Raw genomic sequence first — 17,713 nt, forward strand, 5'->3', positions numbered from 1 at the left:
TCAAACTTTGAGAAAAAGGTCATCCATTAAGGGGTAGTTTGGTAGCTGGATATAATCATATATGTATTAGTAATGTGGATATTAGTTCTACAGGTATTAGTAATGTGAGTATTAGTTAAGCAATTATTAGTAATGTAGGTATTAGTAATATGGGTATTAGTTATGTATGTATTAGTTATGTAGGTATAAGTTATACAAGTATTAGCTATGCAGGGTTTAGTTATACGGAGTTTAGTTATACATAAATTATTTCTTTGGATGTTTTTTTTTTAAATTAAAAATTTGTAAAATTATATATTTTTTAAACTATAACATTTTTTACAATTATATCCTTTCCTTCTTGAACTTTGTATTTTTCCTTCTTGAACTTTGTATTTAAATTAAAACATTTCTTTAATTATGTAGAAGAAAAAAGTAGTCATGTGAGAGTGATAAGGGTAATATTGTCATTTTATTTTTTTACATATCAATTAGCTATACATATATTAATTATTCCACCTTCTACTCCGCATAAATAATACACAAATTTTCTCATAACTTATATATGTATTAGTTATGCGAGTTTCAAAATTGTCAACCAAACATTGTATTAATTTTATACATGAATAACTTTTTTCTTATCCACCTACCAAACGCTATATTAATTATATATATATGAATAACTTTTTTTTATCCACCTACCAAACAGCGTACTAATTATATACATGAATATTTTTTCTTATCCACCTATCAAACGTCGTATAAGTTATACAGATTCTAATACATGGATACAATTTGTTTTATCCAGCTACCAAATGATCTCTAAAAGTTTGAGTCATTTATAACATTTTATTGTTCAGAAAAAATTCATTCATGTCATTATTTGTTAAATGAAATGGCATAGATGAATCAAACTTTTAACGAATAACATAGATGAACCAAATTTTTAATGAATGACATATTTTGAGCCTTTTCACAAAGTTTGTTGGCATAGTTAAGCCTCTTCCCTTTTAAAAAATAAACTAATTAATGATGTCGACGATTCATAATTGATCATGTATAAAAATTAATTTTATAAATTAAAATTATTTTTCAGTATAACAAATAATATCATAAATAAAAATTTTCTCAAATAAAAATGACCTAGATAATCCAAACCTTTTACGAATATCATAAGTGAATCTTTTCTCGAATTTCTGATGACATATTTGAATCTTTCAGCTTTATAAATATCAGTTGGGAAGAAGCTGACTCGGCCTAAGGAAGTGAGCCACGTGACAAGGCTTGCTACCATTGGCCATTTTTCTGCCAAACGTTTCAAAATGCTTTTCCGTGTCTGCCCAACTTTATATTCTAAGGCTATTTAATTTTTCTCTACATACACTTTATATATTTATGTGGACCCTCCTATTACTTCCCAATCTTAGCTTGTTACTAATTAAGGTTTTCATTTTTTTTAAGATAGAAAGGAAATCTACGTTCGCTATTCTTTGGATGCGTATATGTTAAAATTCTCGCTCTTATGCAATAGCTCGCAAATCACATAGGAAGGTAATCCGCACTAAACAAGTCCGGTGCAACGAGCTCGATCTAGAAGGCAAACCCCTTGCTTTCGCTGGCAAGGGGTTTTAATTAAGGTTTTCATTTACAATAATTTTTTATTTAATTTTTTTTAAAAAAATAGTATACTATAAGGGATAATATAAATTTATGTCTAACAACAACTGTTTTTATCGAATAAAATAAAAATGTAATCTCCATTTCTACGGGCCTGAATTAGCGGTCTCTCCTTTTCTTAAAAAATAATAATCTATATATGCTGTTGCTTTCTGAGGATGAGATAACTAAAACAAGATAAAAATAAGGTTTATTTTTTTTGTGCTTTTCTTTCCTCTTTTTTTTTGGTTTAGTTAGTGGGTAATAAGAGTGATGGAAAAAGACATAAATAAGAGAACAAATTAAGAGGTGTTTGAATTGACTCTTTTTTATGTGGCTTATAAGTTATTTATTTATGTGATATATTTTAGATTTTGAAATTTAAATAAGTTTATTTATTACTATAAATACTTTGTATATCTTTTAAATAATTTGAATTATTCTAGATCAAATTTAAATTGTTTGACTCTTGAAAAATAAAATATATAGGGTAAAAGTGAAATTTTAGTACCTCTTCAGCTTTAAAAAGGTACATTTTTTATGTTATCCAAACGCTTTCAAAATTTGATAAAAAAATAGCTTAAAAGTCAAAAACCACTAAAAATAAATTAATCCAAACCCCATTATTTTACACAAATATATGGGAAAATTAATGTTTTGGGTTTTGTGGTCCGCAAATGAAGAGATGCATACATCAATCCCATAAATAAAGATCCTTCATATATATTCTTGCTTCTTCTTCTGTTTATATTTATATATATTTTCTAGGAATCTAATTCCTTAATTATTTTCTTTTCCATCCTCTTTCCATTTTCCCGGAAAATCGGTACGCAAATTGTCAATGTCTTCGTCCTTTAATTTTTCTAGCTAAATGTGTTTTTTTTTCTGTGATTTTGAAGCCATTATAGTACTATTTTTTTTCCTGCTACTGCACTCTAGCTTGTTTTCACAGCTAGGGTTTTCCAAAGTCCTTTTTTTTCCAGTTGCAATTTTTTTTGCTGAAATTAATTCATCTGTTTCTGAAATATGTTTTGAGGTACTTATAGTCCATCAATTTGTTTCTTCGTTGTAATTTTATCCTTGGAGCTATAATAATTAATCTTTGCAGGAATAGAAATGGTGAGAGGAAAAGTAGAAATGAAAAGAATAGAAAATTCAACGAGCAGGCAAGTGACGTTCTCAAAAAGGCGGAATGGACTTACGAAGAAAGCTTATGAATTATCAGTTCTTTGTGATGCTGAAGTTGCTTTCATTATTTTCTCAAATAAAGGAAGACTTTTTGAATTTGCTAGCTCCAAGTAAGTACTATTTTTTTTTCCATAAATTAATTTCACTGTATTCAATGTATACATTTTTCTTAATTCTGGGTTTGCCATTGTTGTTCTGGTTTCCAATTAAAGAGGTATGGGCTTTATGTACTTTGAAAGTACGATGATACTGTTTTTTCTTGTTTTTTAAGTTGGTCTAGTCATAACCTCGTCTGCATCAATTTATGTTTTACCACTACTCGGTATATATGTTGGATATATATGTCTTGATTATTGTTCATTAATTGCTTCTCATCACACATTTGTAACTTGTTCATATCTCATTTATTGCATTATTCATCTAGGAAAAAATAAATTTTGTTGACAAATGAAAAAATTAATTGCTTCTCATCACACATTTGTAACTTGTTCATATCTCATTTATTGCATTATTCATCAAGGAAAAAAATAAATTTTGTTGACAAATGAAAAAAATCACAAATATGTGGTTAGTGAGATGAGTGATTTCCTTATAATGTTTGGACAATTATCTTATTTTTGAGTTAGTTTCTGAGGCGTGAGTTAGGTTCAAGATCTAATTTTACAGGTGATGATTATGGGGAAGAGTTAAGGTATGAGTTAACGGGTTTGTCCAATTCAGTGTTGTGGTTCAAACCTTGCATTTGTCTTGATCTCGAATCAAGTAACTTGAATAGATTAAGATACGGATGATCAATAGTATTTCTTATTAAGGTGTTCTCTATCTTTGATTTCCTGAGAAATTCAGAGAAACACTTGGATTTCAAGTTTGATCCAATTAATGTACAACCTTAAAAATATATATTGATCTTTTATAACTAACACTCAATGAGTTCCGGAAAAATAATTACAACACAATACATAGTTTTATAGAATCATGTGGAGGGGAATGGGATTAGAGGGTGGGAAATCGAACTTAATTGTTAACTGTGTTACTCTTTTATTGAAGAACTTAAATATGATATCAGACTAGGCATAGATCTTGTGTTTGAATCAGTACCCCATTAGCAAAATAAAAATAAAAATTTAACAACGTACGTGCTTAAAACCATAAAAGAATTAAGCTCGCATATGAAGGGACATGTTAAAAACCAAATTAAATGAGTACTTAATGAACACTCATCAACAAAATTAAAGTTAGGGAGCTATTCAAGTGGATTTTGAGAGTTAAACAAATTGAATTTGAAGTTCATATTGGTATGACCTAGAAGGTTGAGATGCTAGATGCGGATGTGTTATTTTATGCAATATCCAAAAGGGGCCTCTAAATTTATTACAGTATGATATCACTGATACAACATACACCTCTTTTGCATTGAGGAAAATTTAAGTCGAGAATCTTTTTGAAACAACCTCTTTATTTCAGAGAAATAGTTACAACATGTATCCAATATATTTCACTGAGTACGTTGTTGTATATCGAGGAAAGTCTTTTTTCTTGGGTGTGGGGAGTGGGTGTGGAGGTACATATATTTGGTTGCTTTAAATCCTTTTTAGCAGTATATATGGTACAAGATAGCGTTGATTACTACTGCTATATATGCATCTTTTTATGTCAAGTCACCGTCCTATTTAATTCCTCTAGTAAATACCCTCATTTTTGGGGAAATAATTAAAATCCAACAAAAATTAGTCTACTTGGTTGTGTTTGGAAACCTACTAATTAATGGAGAAACTAATTACAAGTTACTCTCAATGAAGACAAATAATAGTTACCTTTTCCAAGAGATCTTATTACCTAACCTATAGGAAGGGCTAGTGACATTGTTTTGGAAATACTTACTTCCACTAATTACTTCAACCGAATGAAAGAGGTTATTTGTTACGTGAAATAAGAATAATAATTTTGAGATTAATTTTATTCATGTTTGGTTTTAAGTGTTAGGTAATTTTGGATGTACTAAAATGGTAGGATTACTCCCATGTAATATCCTCGCTTATTATATTTTGTGTACCAAAGAGTTTTTTAGTCATCAAAAAGATATTTATATGGAAGGAAGTCTTCATATATCTCGAAAATAAGATAAATTACTTACTTTGACATATAAATAAATGTGACATGATGGTGTAAATATTCTTTCTGCTGACGATGTATATGACTTACGGATAGAACAGATGGTCTAACTACGTAACTTTTTCTTTTTCATTACTTTCGTGGTCGTGCCTTGTGGCACGGCAACACCTGTACTATTGAAATGGTTCGTCAGTAGAGATGTTCCCACATGTGCCTGTTTTTCCAATGGTACTATAATTCCTATTCCTATCCCTTCATTCCCTCTTTTGGTCTATCTACATTCCAGGAAATTCATATGCTCTACGGACAGAGCAAAAAGTGGAGTCTTGGTCAGAGCAAGTCGCCCTATTCTATTACTAGACATAATTGAGAGAAGCTCATCCGAAACTAGAGTTAGAAACACTTTATTTCGTTTCGTTCTTGTTCTTCATTTCCTTCTTCTCGAATTCAAGGGGGACTTCTCATATTTAGAATCTTTCTGTGATGTGCTCCGTTTACTATTCTTTTGTATTTTCTTCTTTTTACCACGAGATAGGTCAGCAAAGCCTGAGCAGGCGCAGAGAAAGAAAGGCCAAACACTTCAGCCTAACGGGAATGAGCAACGACAAAATGAGAAGATGAGGTGCCTCGGGCACCCTATTTAGAAAGAAGGGTCAAAGGTTTTGGGCATGTAGCTTTCCCCGTCTTCCCTTCGTCGGGCGGTGCTTGTGTGGAGGGTGCGCCATACTCTTTGGGAATAGGGACTATAACTAATGCAATTACAGGTGACTGATTATACAACGACACTTTCAATTGCTGGCATTCATTGATCATTTTCCAGCATACTTCTCTTTGACAGTTTAGAGAACAATTAATTTATATAAACAGTGACACCTTCATAGCAAAATCAATTTTAAAGTTTAACTACTGAATGAGTGTCTTCCGGTAGATCCCAAAAGGCTCGCAAGAAGGTTGCATCTTGCACTATACAATTTTGTTTTTTTCTAGCTATTAACGTGAAACTTTTATTTGTACATCCCATCGAAATAAAATTTCAATATTCTGGAATAACAATGGACTAAAAATTTATCATAAAACATGCATGCTATATTGATTAAGATACAATTTAGCAACCCTCAAGAATAATTTTTTCAGTAGCAATCTATTGAGAGTGTATATATATATTCATGACTTCATCTACTGCTATAAAAGCACAAATCTAGCTCTTCAAAATTTAGGTTTGATGAAAGCTTTACAATACTAATAATTTTGGGATGATTCAGCATGCAGAAGATAATTGAGAGATACCGTGCACGTGCAAGAGAAACAATGACGGTGGACAAAAGCACTGAACTCGAGCACTACATGGAGGTAAGTATTTTCTCTTATATGTGCATCAAACAATAACCAAAAAATTCGTGTAAATTTATGTGATATAGTTTAATTGACATTGAGTTTGGGTTTAAAGAATTTTTAAAAAAATATTTATAGTTTGAAATAAATACAATATTTGTGCAAATGATAGATAATACTTATCAATTAAATTATTAGTAAATATATGGTAGGAAATGAGAAAAGGAAGAATAAGAAGCTTTTTTTGGTTGGTGCAAATGATAGATAATACTTGTAAGTTAGTTCTTGAGGTCTTTCTAGATAAGATTATACTTATATAAAGATAGATAGATAAACTCATCATTCAACTTTATCCCAAAACAAAATCTAGAAGTAAGTTTGAATTTGCTCTTTACTCAATCGTGATTTCAATTTTTTAAAATCTTCTTACTGATTGAGAGGCTTCATAAAATATTTGCAATTTGATTATGAGTCTTACATATTTGATCTCCATTGTCTTCGTGACAGTACTTTTTTTTATCCCCACATATATATGATTTCTTGGTACAATCTTTAAATACAATACTTTCTTTGTATCCACCCTCAAAATTTGAGGATCACAAGGTCGAGAATCGATGAAATTTTCTACAATTAAAATTTATGTAGACAAAGAAAGATGAAACACGTCAATCAACATGGTTTAAAGGTACATTGTCACGAGCAGTTGAATTCGGGAAAGCTTTTAAAATAAATAAAGACAGGAGTGCAGAAATCAAGAAATAGATAATGTTAATTTCGTGATAAAACACAAGTGAATCAATGAGTTTGATTAGAAGGAGTGTATGCGTCGTAGAACTCTCTAACCCAGCTTGGTATATATGAGCCGCGATGTCTTGTGAAGATTTGGAATTTGTGGTGTTTCAGGCAATCCATCACTTCTGGATACCTATCAATAACCCCGTGTATGGAAAGTCATTTCTCCTTAATGATCGTTCTCAGACCTTCCGCCTTTGATCTATTCGTTGACCAATGCTGGGGACCTTGTACTGGAGGGTCTAAAGAGGCAAGTAGTTTAATTGAAGGAGTCTTAATTGAAGTAGAACTCTTCAAGTTACGGCTGAATTGAAGAGTTGGAGTTCGCTATAATACAAAAGAATCAATGAATTTGATTTGAAGAAAGAGTCTAAAGAAGCTAGGAGTTTGAATGGAAGAAGGAGTCTTAGAACTCTAAGTCAAGAGAGTTCAAGTCAATGAGGAGTTTGAAGTGAACAATAACTCTATGAATAATTGTGCTTAAATAGAGGTGAAGTCGTCCAAAATACTTGTGCATTTATAGAGCTAAAACGGCAATTGGAAAATTGACTTTGCAAGTGCTACCAATAGGCTGAAGGAACACATTGATGAATCAAATCCTATTATAGATTCTATGTACTAGGAGGTTTTCATTGAGTCATAGTATTGATGTATGTTTAGTTCAATGTGTTATAAACTGAATTAGGAGTGTCGTCTTCAAGTTGAGTTAATTCGAAGACTTAGGAACACATACCTTGGGAGGTTGGTGTTGAAGTTTGGGAATTAAAGTTCGTAATTTCTTAGGTTAAATAGGTTTGTAATTTGTTTTGTGTTGAAGCTTAGTGATTTAGTGAAGTTAAAGTTAAATCTTGTAGAGAAACAAGTCGTGATTTTTTACACTTTTTTGAGCCGAATGTTTTTCACGTAAATATTATGTTTTTACTTACTGTTCTTATTGTTTTGCTGGAACACATTAGAAAACCTATTTCATACTTGGGCGAAAAATACAGTTAGTAAATTATCATCTACCTTAAGTTTTAGCTATAGTGTTGACTTTTATTCTTTTTTTCTCAACGCTAACATGTTGGATTTCTCTTCAATATTGCTATGATATACTTAGGATATCAATAAACTTATGACATCTGTAACACGCTAGCATGGCTTCCACATCCGCTGTTTCGTCCACGTCCTCTATAGATTTTTTCACCATACAGACATCTTCCACTTTCTTTCCATATCTTTTTAATTTGTTCACAACAACCTCCGCGTGCTCTTAAATAACAATTTGAACTGTATTCAAATTTCTTCGATTTAAATGCTTCAAGTTCATCCTTTGGAGATTGAAGATATTTGTTTTTCACATTATTATCAACCTTTTTGAGAGAATTTTGTAAAATCTTTTAAACTTGTTTTAAGATTGTTGTATTAGTCATTTTTCAAACATGATATCATCCAAGCGTTGATGTATGCTACTAGTTGATAAGAGGATATGATAATGGTGGAAGAGGAAGAAGTAATAGTAATAGGTACAAACCCAACAATGAAGAGAAAACCAATGATCATTTATAGGTTGTAATCATGAATAAAAAAGAGGAAAAAGATGTGGTTACCATCAAGAAACAAATGAAAAAAGGTTTGACAAATTTATAATTGAGTGTTATGATTAGCATAAATTAATCATTTTTCTTGGAAATGTCATAGCAATAATCGAAGGGAAATCCAACCTTGTGGATAATGAGAAAGAAGAAGAAGAGTCGTTAGGGATGTAGTAAATCTGTAAATGTAATTTAAAATTTTCTTCTTTGTTTCAAATATTAATCTCAATTTTCAAATAAACTTGAAAAGCTTAATAATTATATCCGCAACTTGATTATGATTCATCACATATTTGAACTCCACTCTTACTTCCTTTTTGACAATGCTTTCTTTTTATTCACACATATGGTTGCTTGATCTATTATCCAAATATCATGACCTACAATTTTCTTTCTTTTCCATGACCACAAGTCCACAACCTTTAAATGATAATTGAGTATTGACTTTTCTTTTCATTGTTAGCTTTTGTTTCGATTGTTTCTTCCTCTTCCACAACTGTCACGTTTTCTTTCTTGTCCATACCCTCTAGAACTCTTTTCACCTTCTTCATTCTTTATGCCTTGGTTTCAAGAAAGTGGCCTTTCTTGTCTCTTTTTGATTTTTTCTTCATAGACTTGTAAACAACATTCCAACTACTTCATCATTATAGATTCCATTATTGAGACTACTAAATAACACACATAACCTTATAAAGTTTAGATGTTACGGATAGGAGACAGTCGAGAATGTGATGTAAAAAAGGATTAAGGAGGATCCTATCCTAAAAGAGAAGAAGTAGGAGGTAGCTTCTGGGGCAGAATCAGATGATTATATAAGATAAACAATGAGATAAACGAGAGGATTTAGACAATTCACTTTGAGTACAAGAAAGTCTACTAGTAGGAATTCCTCATGGAAGAGCTATGTTGACAAAATTTTCAAATCTATTTAGTATATGGCACAAGAAGGTGAACTTTCATTTATATATCAAACTTTTGCTTTGGTTTGTTATTGACTTGACTACATTATCTCACCGAGTAGTGTTTTCTCATGGAGGAAAGAAAGATGGGCCAAATCATGTGGGTAAGTGCCCAATCAATTTCATACTAGCTGTTAGAAAATAACAGTAGAAAATATAATTGAGACGTGTAATCACTTTCTTTAAAGAGTTATTGTCCATATACACATTGGGGTAATACAAATAATTCTCTTCAAGGATACAACAAAGCCCTTTGTTTATGCATGCAGATTTTTCATAGGCTACTTCTTAGATAGTCTTTATATTTATAGAACTTAAGAGATAACTCTTCATAAGAGTCATGTTCTTTCATGAACATATGACTTTTCATAAAGGTCATGTTTTTTATTGAACAAAAGACTTTTCATAATAGTCACGTTCTTTCATGAACAGATGTATCTGTTCAATTTAAGACCTCTATATATTACAAAATATTCAACACTAGCTACTTCGACTACCATCACCCCTAGTATTGCATCATTTATGAGAGTTCGATCATTTGAAGAAAAGGCACTGGATTACACAAAGTGTCCCTAATGCTATGATGTTGACAATCAAGTCAGCAACATTTTTGAATTTAAAATATTAAAGATTATTTGGATCATTGTTCCAATATATCTCAGCCTTCATGGCTAGCTTGCTTCCACTAGTAGCAAAGGGGCGACCTTAAGACATGTTATCGAGGTGAAGGTATGGAGGTGCGACAATGCAGCCCAATCTAGTCTAAGGAGGAGTGGGACTTTGGAAGGTACAGGAAAGAGAAAGGACATAGCTTAATGGAGGAGTTAGAATCATCTACTCGATTCTTTGTGAGAAGATTAAGGACTAGGAGCTTATTTTTTTTTGCTCATCTGAATGTAAATATGAGGGACTACACCCTTCGTGTGGTTTGTTATTAATACACAAAAATGTTACCTATCCAATAAAAAAAGGACTTTCACCAATTTTTTGAATGAGAAGTGGATGTTGGTGAGAAAAGGAAGTTGAGTTTGGAGCACATGGTATAAGCCCAAGATCTCGAGATGACTCTAAAAGCTAACGAGATGATTCTTATAAACCAGCATTCCTCAGAGCAAGGGGAAATCTTTCAAAAATCCATGTGGAAATTCTTTTTAATTTGGGTGACGTTGAGATTCGATCACAGAATCTCTATCTGTTTTGATACCATGTTGAAGTCTGTGACCATGTCATCTAAAAGTTTAAGCTTAAGATGTTAGAGAGGGCACACTTTTAATTAGTTAGTGATATTGTCAACACTTTTCAACCAAATGGACGTTTTATTGTCTTTTACTTTCTTTTTCTACCTTTTCAATTGATTCACAACAACCACTATTGAATATATATTAATAGAAACTCGTGGTTGATTGACAAAATATATATATGTTACTTCAAAGTTGTTAGAGAAAGAGAAATATTTGAGGAGTCACGAGGTTTGTGGGAGAAGAGAAATAGAGGAAGAGAAGTTCTTCAGTGTTTCTTAATGAAAATGACAAGTACAAAGCAAGATATTTATAGGTATTAAAAGGAGAGCTCTAGAACTACTTGTAGTATAATTTTTTTCACTTAGAAAATGCAAAATTAGAGAATTGAAGTGATCTTTGATTAAAAAAGAAAAAAAAAAGTGATCTTTGATTTCTGAATATGATTAACCTCAAGTACAAAAGAAGTTCTAGACTATACTCAAACCTTATGCAATAAAACCATCTATGAAGATGGGCTGCTCTAGACTTTACTCAAAAGAAATTCTCTAAATCACAATTTACAACAAATATCCATGACATTGAGTTGAACATTGGCTGTTAAAATTTTCTATATCAGAAATATTTGTAATTAGTGAAGAAAAGCCTAAAATAATGTGATAGCTTTGACTAATATATTTTAAAATGATCCAAAAAATATGTATACATCTCTTCAAGGAAGTTCATATACTAGAGCTAGCAAGAATGACGTATATTATATATGTCCCATTCTGCTTCAATCAATATTTTTATGATATAATAAATATATCTTTTTGTTACCAAATAGCATTCTATACAGGAATTTTTCTTACATTTTGACAACCCTAAGATACAGCAATTACACATTCTGACTGGAGCTTATATTCATGTTCATATATTTTTTTCTTTGCTTAGAAGAAAATATATGAACATGGGACATGAATATAAGCTCCAGTCTTATGAACATGGGGAACTTATTTCATTTCTGTAGTGATCAATAGAGGACAGATATTCTTGAGTGAGAAAATAGGTAGGATAGTCAGATTTCGAGCTTGCTATGAGTTTTTAGACAACATTTGAAAAGTAATAGGGAAATAACTGCGCACTTAAATGGGACAAAAAAGGTTTGGTATAAAATTGATGATACTCAAAACACGAAAGAACTTATAAAGGTTATCAATTGAACCCCGTGATATGTTCCTTAGTTTTGAACTTGTATATAATGGTTTGAACCCCATCAATTTAACTTTTTATTTTGAAACTCCAATAAATTTTTGAACCCCATGATCAATTCTTTCTTTGTTTTGAAACTCTAGGAAAATTTCAGTAGCATTTGTTGGGGTTGTTCCATATTTAAGTTGAGAATATTTTGTTTGAAATTTTTAAAATTGTGGCTATTAGTTAATACTTGATAGTAGGTTTTGAGGTTGTTATTGTAGATTTTACACCTTTTTTATTAGTTACTATACTTTCTTCCATTGTTTTCTTTTACTTGAATTTGATGCACTTGACCCGAAGATTTTTCGGAAATAACCTCTATAGATACACTTTACCATTTTAAGCCTATTTTATGAGATTTCACTGGATATGTTATTGTTGTAATTGATAGTAGATGCTAAAAGTGACTATTTACTTATATGATCCAATTCCTGAGAGTACTGGTCACACCCCACTTGACAAGTCAATCTTTTGTAGATAAAATAAAATATTCAAAGGTAAACTGTACATCTTACTTTTACCTGGTGTCTGAAGGATCCTAGCTATGGAACTGCATGTCCAAATGGCAAATGAATGAGTTTTAGATAATGATCGCCATTGATTAATTTCATTTTTGCAGAACTTGAAGCATGAAACAGCTAACATGGCAAAGAAGATAGAGATCCTTGAAGTTTCCAAACGGTTCTCCATTTTCTTAATTTATTTGCCACAATTCTCAATTTACTACTCCCTCGTAACACTTATTTTAGAAGGGAGAAAGTTTACTTAAATTTTTGAATTGGGGAATTAATTGATTAGGAAGCTAATGGGGCAAGGATTAGGGTCATGTTCAATGGATGAACTAGAAGACATCGACAGCCAACTGGAGAGGACCCTCAAAATTATCAGGGCTAGAAAGGTACAAATTAAATTCATTATTATCCAATATTTGACACTAATTATATTATTAATCCTTAATTATTTTCTCATTTTAATTTCTAGACTCAATTGTTCAAAGACGAAATAGAACGTCTAAACGCAAAGGTATGATCATCAACAATTAATTTATTTAATGCATTTTAGGGCTTTTACTAATTGGTATAATTAATTCTATGAACTAAATGCACTTTCCCCCCTTCGTTCAGGAGAGACTATTGCTCCAACAAAATGCAAGTTTACGTGAAAAGGTGAACTCTCTGATATTTGTTATTTTAATTAATCAATTGAATTTATTTCTTTTTTAAATCATTTTAAAAATAATCATCACCTTTCTAAATTTAAAAAAAAAATAATTAAACTTCTCCTTTTAGCGTTAGTGAGAAATTATTACAGCCATAAAAATGTTAGAACACGGTCAATTACACAAGTTTCAAAAATTTTATATATCGTCAAAAATGATGTGACATATTTAATATTATAAATTTTCAATATTCTTTTTTAACTCTGTGCTCAATCAAATAGGTTCACCGTTAATAAAATTGAAATGAATGGAATAGTTTTAAATCATCCCACTTAATTTTCTATTACACCTTTTCAATACTGCTTCAACCTATTTTTATTTTTTTTACATACCAATATACATGGATGTGTCATTATACTTTACATATGTCCATTATCTTATAGGATATTCAAACTTTTCTTTTTATTATCTCAAAACAGTTTGTTACGCTAATAGTTGCATTTATGTTTTCTCGTTTTTTTTCACATTCAAAAAATCATTTCTCAATCCAGTGCGGGCTTAGGCCAATGCTATTAGAGTCTGCACCCGTACCAGCACCACCACCAACACCACCAGCTCAAGCGAAAGAAAGGGGAAATTGTAGCCAAAGTACAAAGAGTTGGGAAGTGGAGACTGAATTGTTTATTGGCATTCCTCAAATGCGCTGCTTATAGTAGCTCGGGTCAGTGGTTGAGCTAGAATTTTTTCATCAAAGGAATTTAAAATCCGAAGAAATAAGCACACAAAGAAGGTGGAAGGGTTTCAACGTCTACTCTATGTACATTAAAAGATAAATTTTAACTATATATAAACAATGTAATTTTTCTCTAAAGGAAAATCAATTAAACCCCTCAATCCTACGTGGCTCCGCCCCCAACCGGGACAATGGGACCATTTGTTCATATTTTGTTTATGGTTCTCCTCAGTTATTTAGATTATAAGAGGCTAGGGTTTCTCAATTATTTACAACCGTAAGGAGTTGCAAATTCAATGAATAATACCTTACAATAAGAGTGTAATGTTTGCCCCTATTTCTTTTTGGTAACCTCGTTTAGCCAAATGTTGTATCTATATTTCCGTGAACTTCTTTTTTTTTGGTTTCACACCCTATTGGGAGCGCCACCCTTGAATGAGCCCTGCAGAGCGCAATCCAAATCTAGTCGATGCCTCAATGTGAACAACTATTACAGAGAAGCTTGATTTGTGTTGCATATGTATTTATAGTATGTTTCCTTTCTATTTTTTAAACATTCTAAACAGCTCAATTGTTTTGTAGTGTATTACAAGTTTGTTTTTAGTTTATAATGAATATAAAAAAATTTATGGGAGAATTCAAAATTTGAAACTTGTAGATTCTTGTAATGACCTTAAAGTCAATATTCAATAATAATTAGGTGCACAATTAAATATTTATGAATACTACGTAAGTTTCTTAATATATATATGGGAAAAATCTACAGGTTCACATGAACCCAATCACCACAACAACCACTGTAGATCCGCTTTTTGCAAGATTATTTTCTTCCATGCAAATTGTAAATAGTTAACTCATTTCCTCTATTAATTATTTGGCATAATATATACAAATTGTAAATAGTTAAGTTAACTCATTTCTCTATTAATTATTTGGCATAATATATACAGAAGAATATGTAGAGTATTTAATGACATTTCCTTACAGTCCATTACAAATATTATTTTATTCATATAATTTTTTTTTTATATAGAAGATCAGTAAAATGCAACCTGAAAGATCTAAATAAAAAATAAAAAATAGTACCCAAATATTTACAAGGACATCTTCTATTTTAACGGTAAGTGGGCCGCATAGACCACAAATTATGCGTTGTGTCAGCCCAACAATCTAACTTACCATATTTAGCCCAATTGTGCTAAATTTACCCGATTTGGTCCAGTTGTTGCATATTTTTTAAAAGGGAGTACTTTCAATAAATAATTACTGAATTTAGCGATACATTTGAATTATTATCATTTATAACAATACATAGCAATATTATGATAAATCTACTATGTATTAAAATGAATTATGTATGTAATCAAGACGTACCAATTTCCCAAAATAAATGATGTCTCATATTTTTCTCTTTTAAAATACCCTGTCTACTCGTTTTCTTCGCACAAATTGGATCTTTCGATTGTCATTTCTTCATTCTTCAATTTCTATATAAGGTGTTTCTGGTGTGGTTTCTCAGCATTGAATGTCTATTGCGTTAGGGTCGGGTTTGGAGCGTGACATACCTGTGAAGGAGCTCAGAAAATGTGTTGACATACACTAGCATTCAATGTTAGTTAGTTGATAAGTTAGTTAGAATCAAGTTGTTAGATAATTAGTTAGATTTGTCAGAAGTTAGTTACAGCTGTCACATGTGGATGTATATATACAACAATGTGTACCTAGATTCATTATCAATGAAAATCATTCTTTCTTTCTTCAATTTCTCTCCTCATCATAAAAGCATCAATTCATAGTTCTTCAATAACTTGACATGGTATCAGAGCTTTGTGAGAATTTGAAGGATTTCTACTCTCATTCAAGGATTCTGCCGTTTGTATTCTCTGTTCTACTCTCATTCAAGGATTCTGCCATTTGTATTCTCTGTTCTACTCTCATTCAAGGATTCTGGCGTTTGTATTCTCTGTATTTCTTCTAAATTTCTGTGTATTTTGGATTTGCATCCATAGAGGAAAATGCTAATGCTTCTGTAACTACAACAACAATCGACTATCATCATCCTTTGTACTTATATCCATCAAATGCTCCTGGTTCACTGTCGATTGGGATTTTGTTGATAGGATCTGATAATTACACTTTATGGAGCAGAGCTGTGAAGCTTGCTTTGTTAGGAAGGAATAAATTGGGTTTCATTGATGGCTTAGTGAAGAGGAGTCAATACACAAGCGATTTGGCAAAATTGTGTGACAGATGCAACATAATTGTGGTTTCATGGCTCATGTGCAATGTAAGTAAGGATTTACTTGGTGGAGTTTTGTTTTGTTCAAACATCAATTTGATTTGGGAAGATCTGAAGGAAAAGTTTGACAAAATCAATAGTTCTAGGACTTTTCAATTGCATAAGGAAATCTTCACTTCTGTTCAAGGAACTTCTTCAATTTCTGCATATTACTCTATGCTTAAGGATTTATGGGATGAGTATGATTCAATTATGCCCCCTCCCTCATGTGATTGTCCTAAGTCTAGGGAATTCATTGAGCATCTGCAATATCAGAGAGTTCTACAGTTTCTGATGGAATTGAGTGACAACTATAGTCAAGCTAGGAGCCAAATTTTACTAATGCCTCAGGTTCCTACTGTGAATCAAGTTTATGCCATGGTGAACCAAGATGAAAATCAGAGGATTGTTGCAGGGAATAGTAGGATGATGTCTTCCAATCCTACTACTATGTATACTTCTAGGTCTGGTGATGATAATCACAAACAAATGAGAGGTTTGAATGGGAATTCCTTTTATGATTTTTGCCACATGAAAGGGAATATCAAGGCTGATTGTAACAAACTGAAGAAATGCGATTTTTGCCATCTCACTAGTCATGTGAAGAGAGACTACTACAAGTTGATTGGATATCCAACTGACTACAAAGGAAAGAGAAGGACTAATGTGGCAACTGGGTTTATGACAGGTAGCAATCATCTATTTGTTGCTAACACTGCAGGTACACAAGACTACTATACAGGCAACAATAGCAATCACCAACATTAGATGATGATGCCTATGATGCCTTTTCCACAACAAGGAGGTTTCTCTTAATGATATCCTGAACAATACAGACATGATCCCTCCTCCTATCATACAACAACATCAAGCTACTATGGACTCACCTATATTTGCCTCAAACACTACTGCTGGTGGTGGAAGTAATTGTGCTAATGGAAGTGCTCACATGGCAGGTAATTATCTTTCACAACAGGATGAATCTGTTAATTTGATAGTGGATACATATGCTTCTAATCACATGATCAGCGACCATACACACTTACTAGCTGAGGGATTGATAGAGAATGCAGGACAAGTGCAACTACCTACAGTAGATTCACCTAGAGTCTCACATGTAGGGAACTGCTCTCTAGGAGGAGGTGATACTCTCACCAATGTCTTATGTGTGCCAGCTTTCAAGTTTAATCATATGTCAGTCTCTAAATTGACTAAGGACTTGAATTGTTGTGCTATTTTTTTCCCAAACTACTGTGTTTTTCAGGACCTCTCATCTAGAATGGTGAAGGGGATTGGTAGAGAAAGCGAAGGACTATACACTATGCAGTCACAACTAAAGACCAAGCAGGCAAGATCTGATATATGTTTAGCAACATCACTTGATGTAGATGTTATCACTTGGCACCAGATGATGTGTCATGTTCCAACGAATGTTCTTAAAAGAATACCTATGTTTCATAACAAGTCTTTTACTTTG

General features: G+C 31.9%; 1 protein-coding gene across 1 annotated transcript; it reads left to right on the forward strand.

Moving 5' to 3' along the window:
- Positions 1-2,308: 2,308 nt before the first annotated feature.
- On the forward strand, positions 2,309-14,293 carry LOC125861027 (MADS-box protein AGL42-like). Its single transcript, XM_049541113.1, has 8 exons — positions 2,309-2,461; positions 2,744-2,933; positions 6,198-6,285; positions 12,686-12,747; positions 12,865-12,964; positions 13,048-13,089; positions 13,191-13,232; positions 13,777-14,293. Exons 2-8 carry the CDS (start codon positions 2,752-2,754, stop codon positions 13,936-13,938), a joined length of 678 nt encoding a protein of 225 aa, XP_049397070.1. The 5' UTR covers positions 2,309-2,461; positions 2,744-2,751; the 3' UTR covers positions 13,939-14,293.
- The last annotated feature ends 3,420 nt before the right edge of the window (positions 14,294-17,713 follow it).

Source organism: Solanum stenotomum, chromosome 3, assembly GCF_019186545.1.
Source record: "Solanum stenotomum isolate F172 chromosome 3, ASM1918654v1, whole genome shotgun sequence".
NCBI classification, from domain to species: Eukaryota; Viridiplantae; Streptophyta; class Magnoliopsida; order Solanales; family Solanaceae; genus Solanum; species Solanum stenotomum.

What these genes read in the sequence shown, in the direction of transcription:
- LOC125861027 (XM_049541113.1), top strand. Translation starts at nt 2,752, where the DNA reads ATGGTGAGAGGAAAAGTAGAAATGAAAAGAATAGAAAATTCAACGAGC. An exon ending in ATCCTTGAAGTTTCCAAACG is followed by an intron (nt 12,748 to 12,864) that starts GTTCTCCATTTT and finishes TTAATTGATTAG; the next exon opens with GAAGCTAATGGGGCAAGGAT. An exon ending in ATGCAAGTTTACGTGAAAAG is followed by an intron (nt 13,233 to 13,776) that starts GTGAACTCTCTG and finishes TTCTCAATCCAG; the next exon opens with TGCGGGCTTAGGCCAATGCT.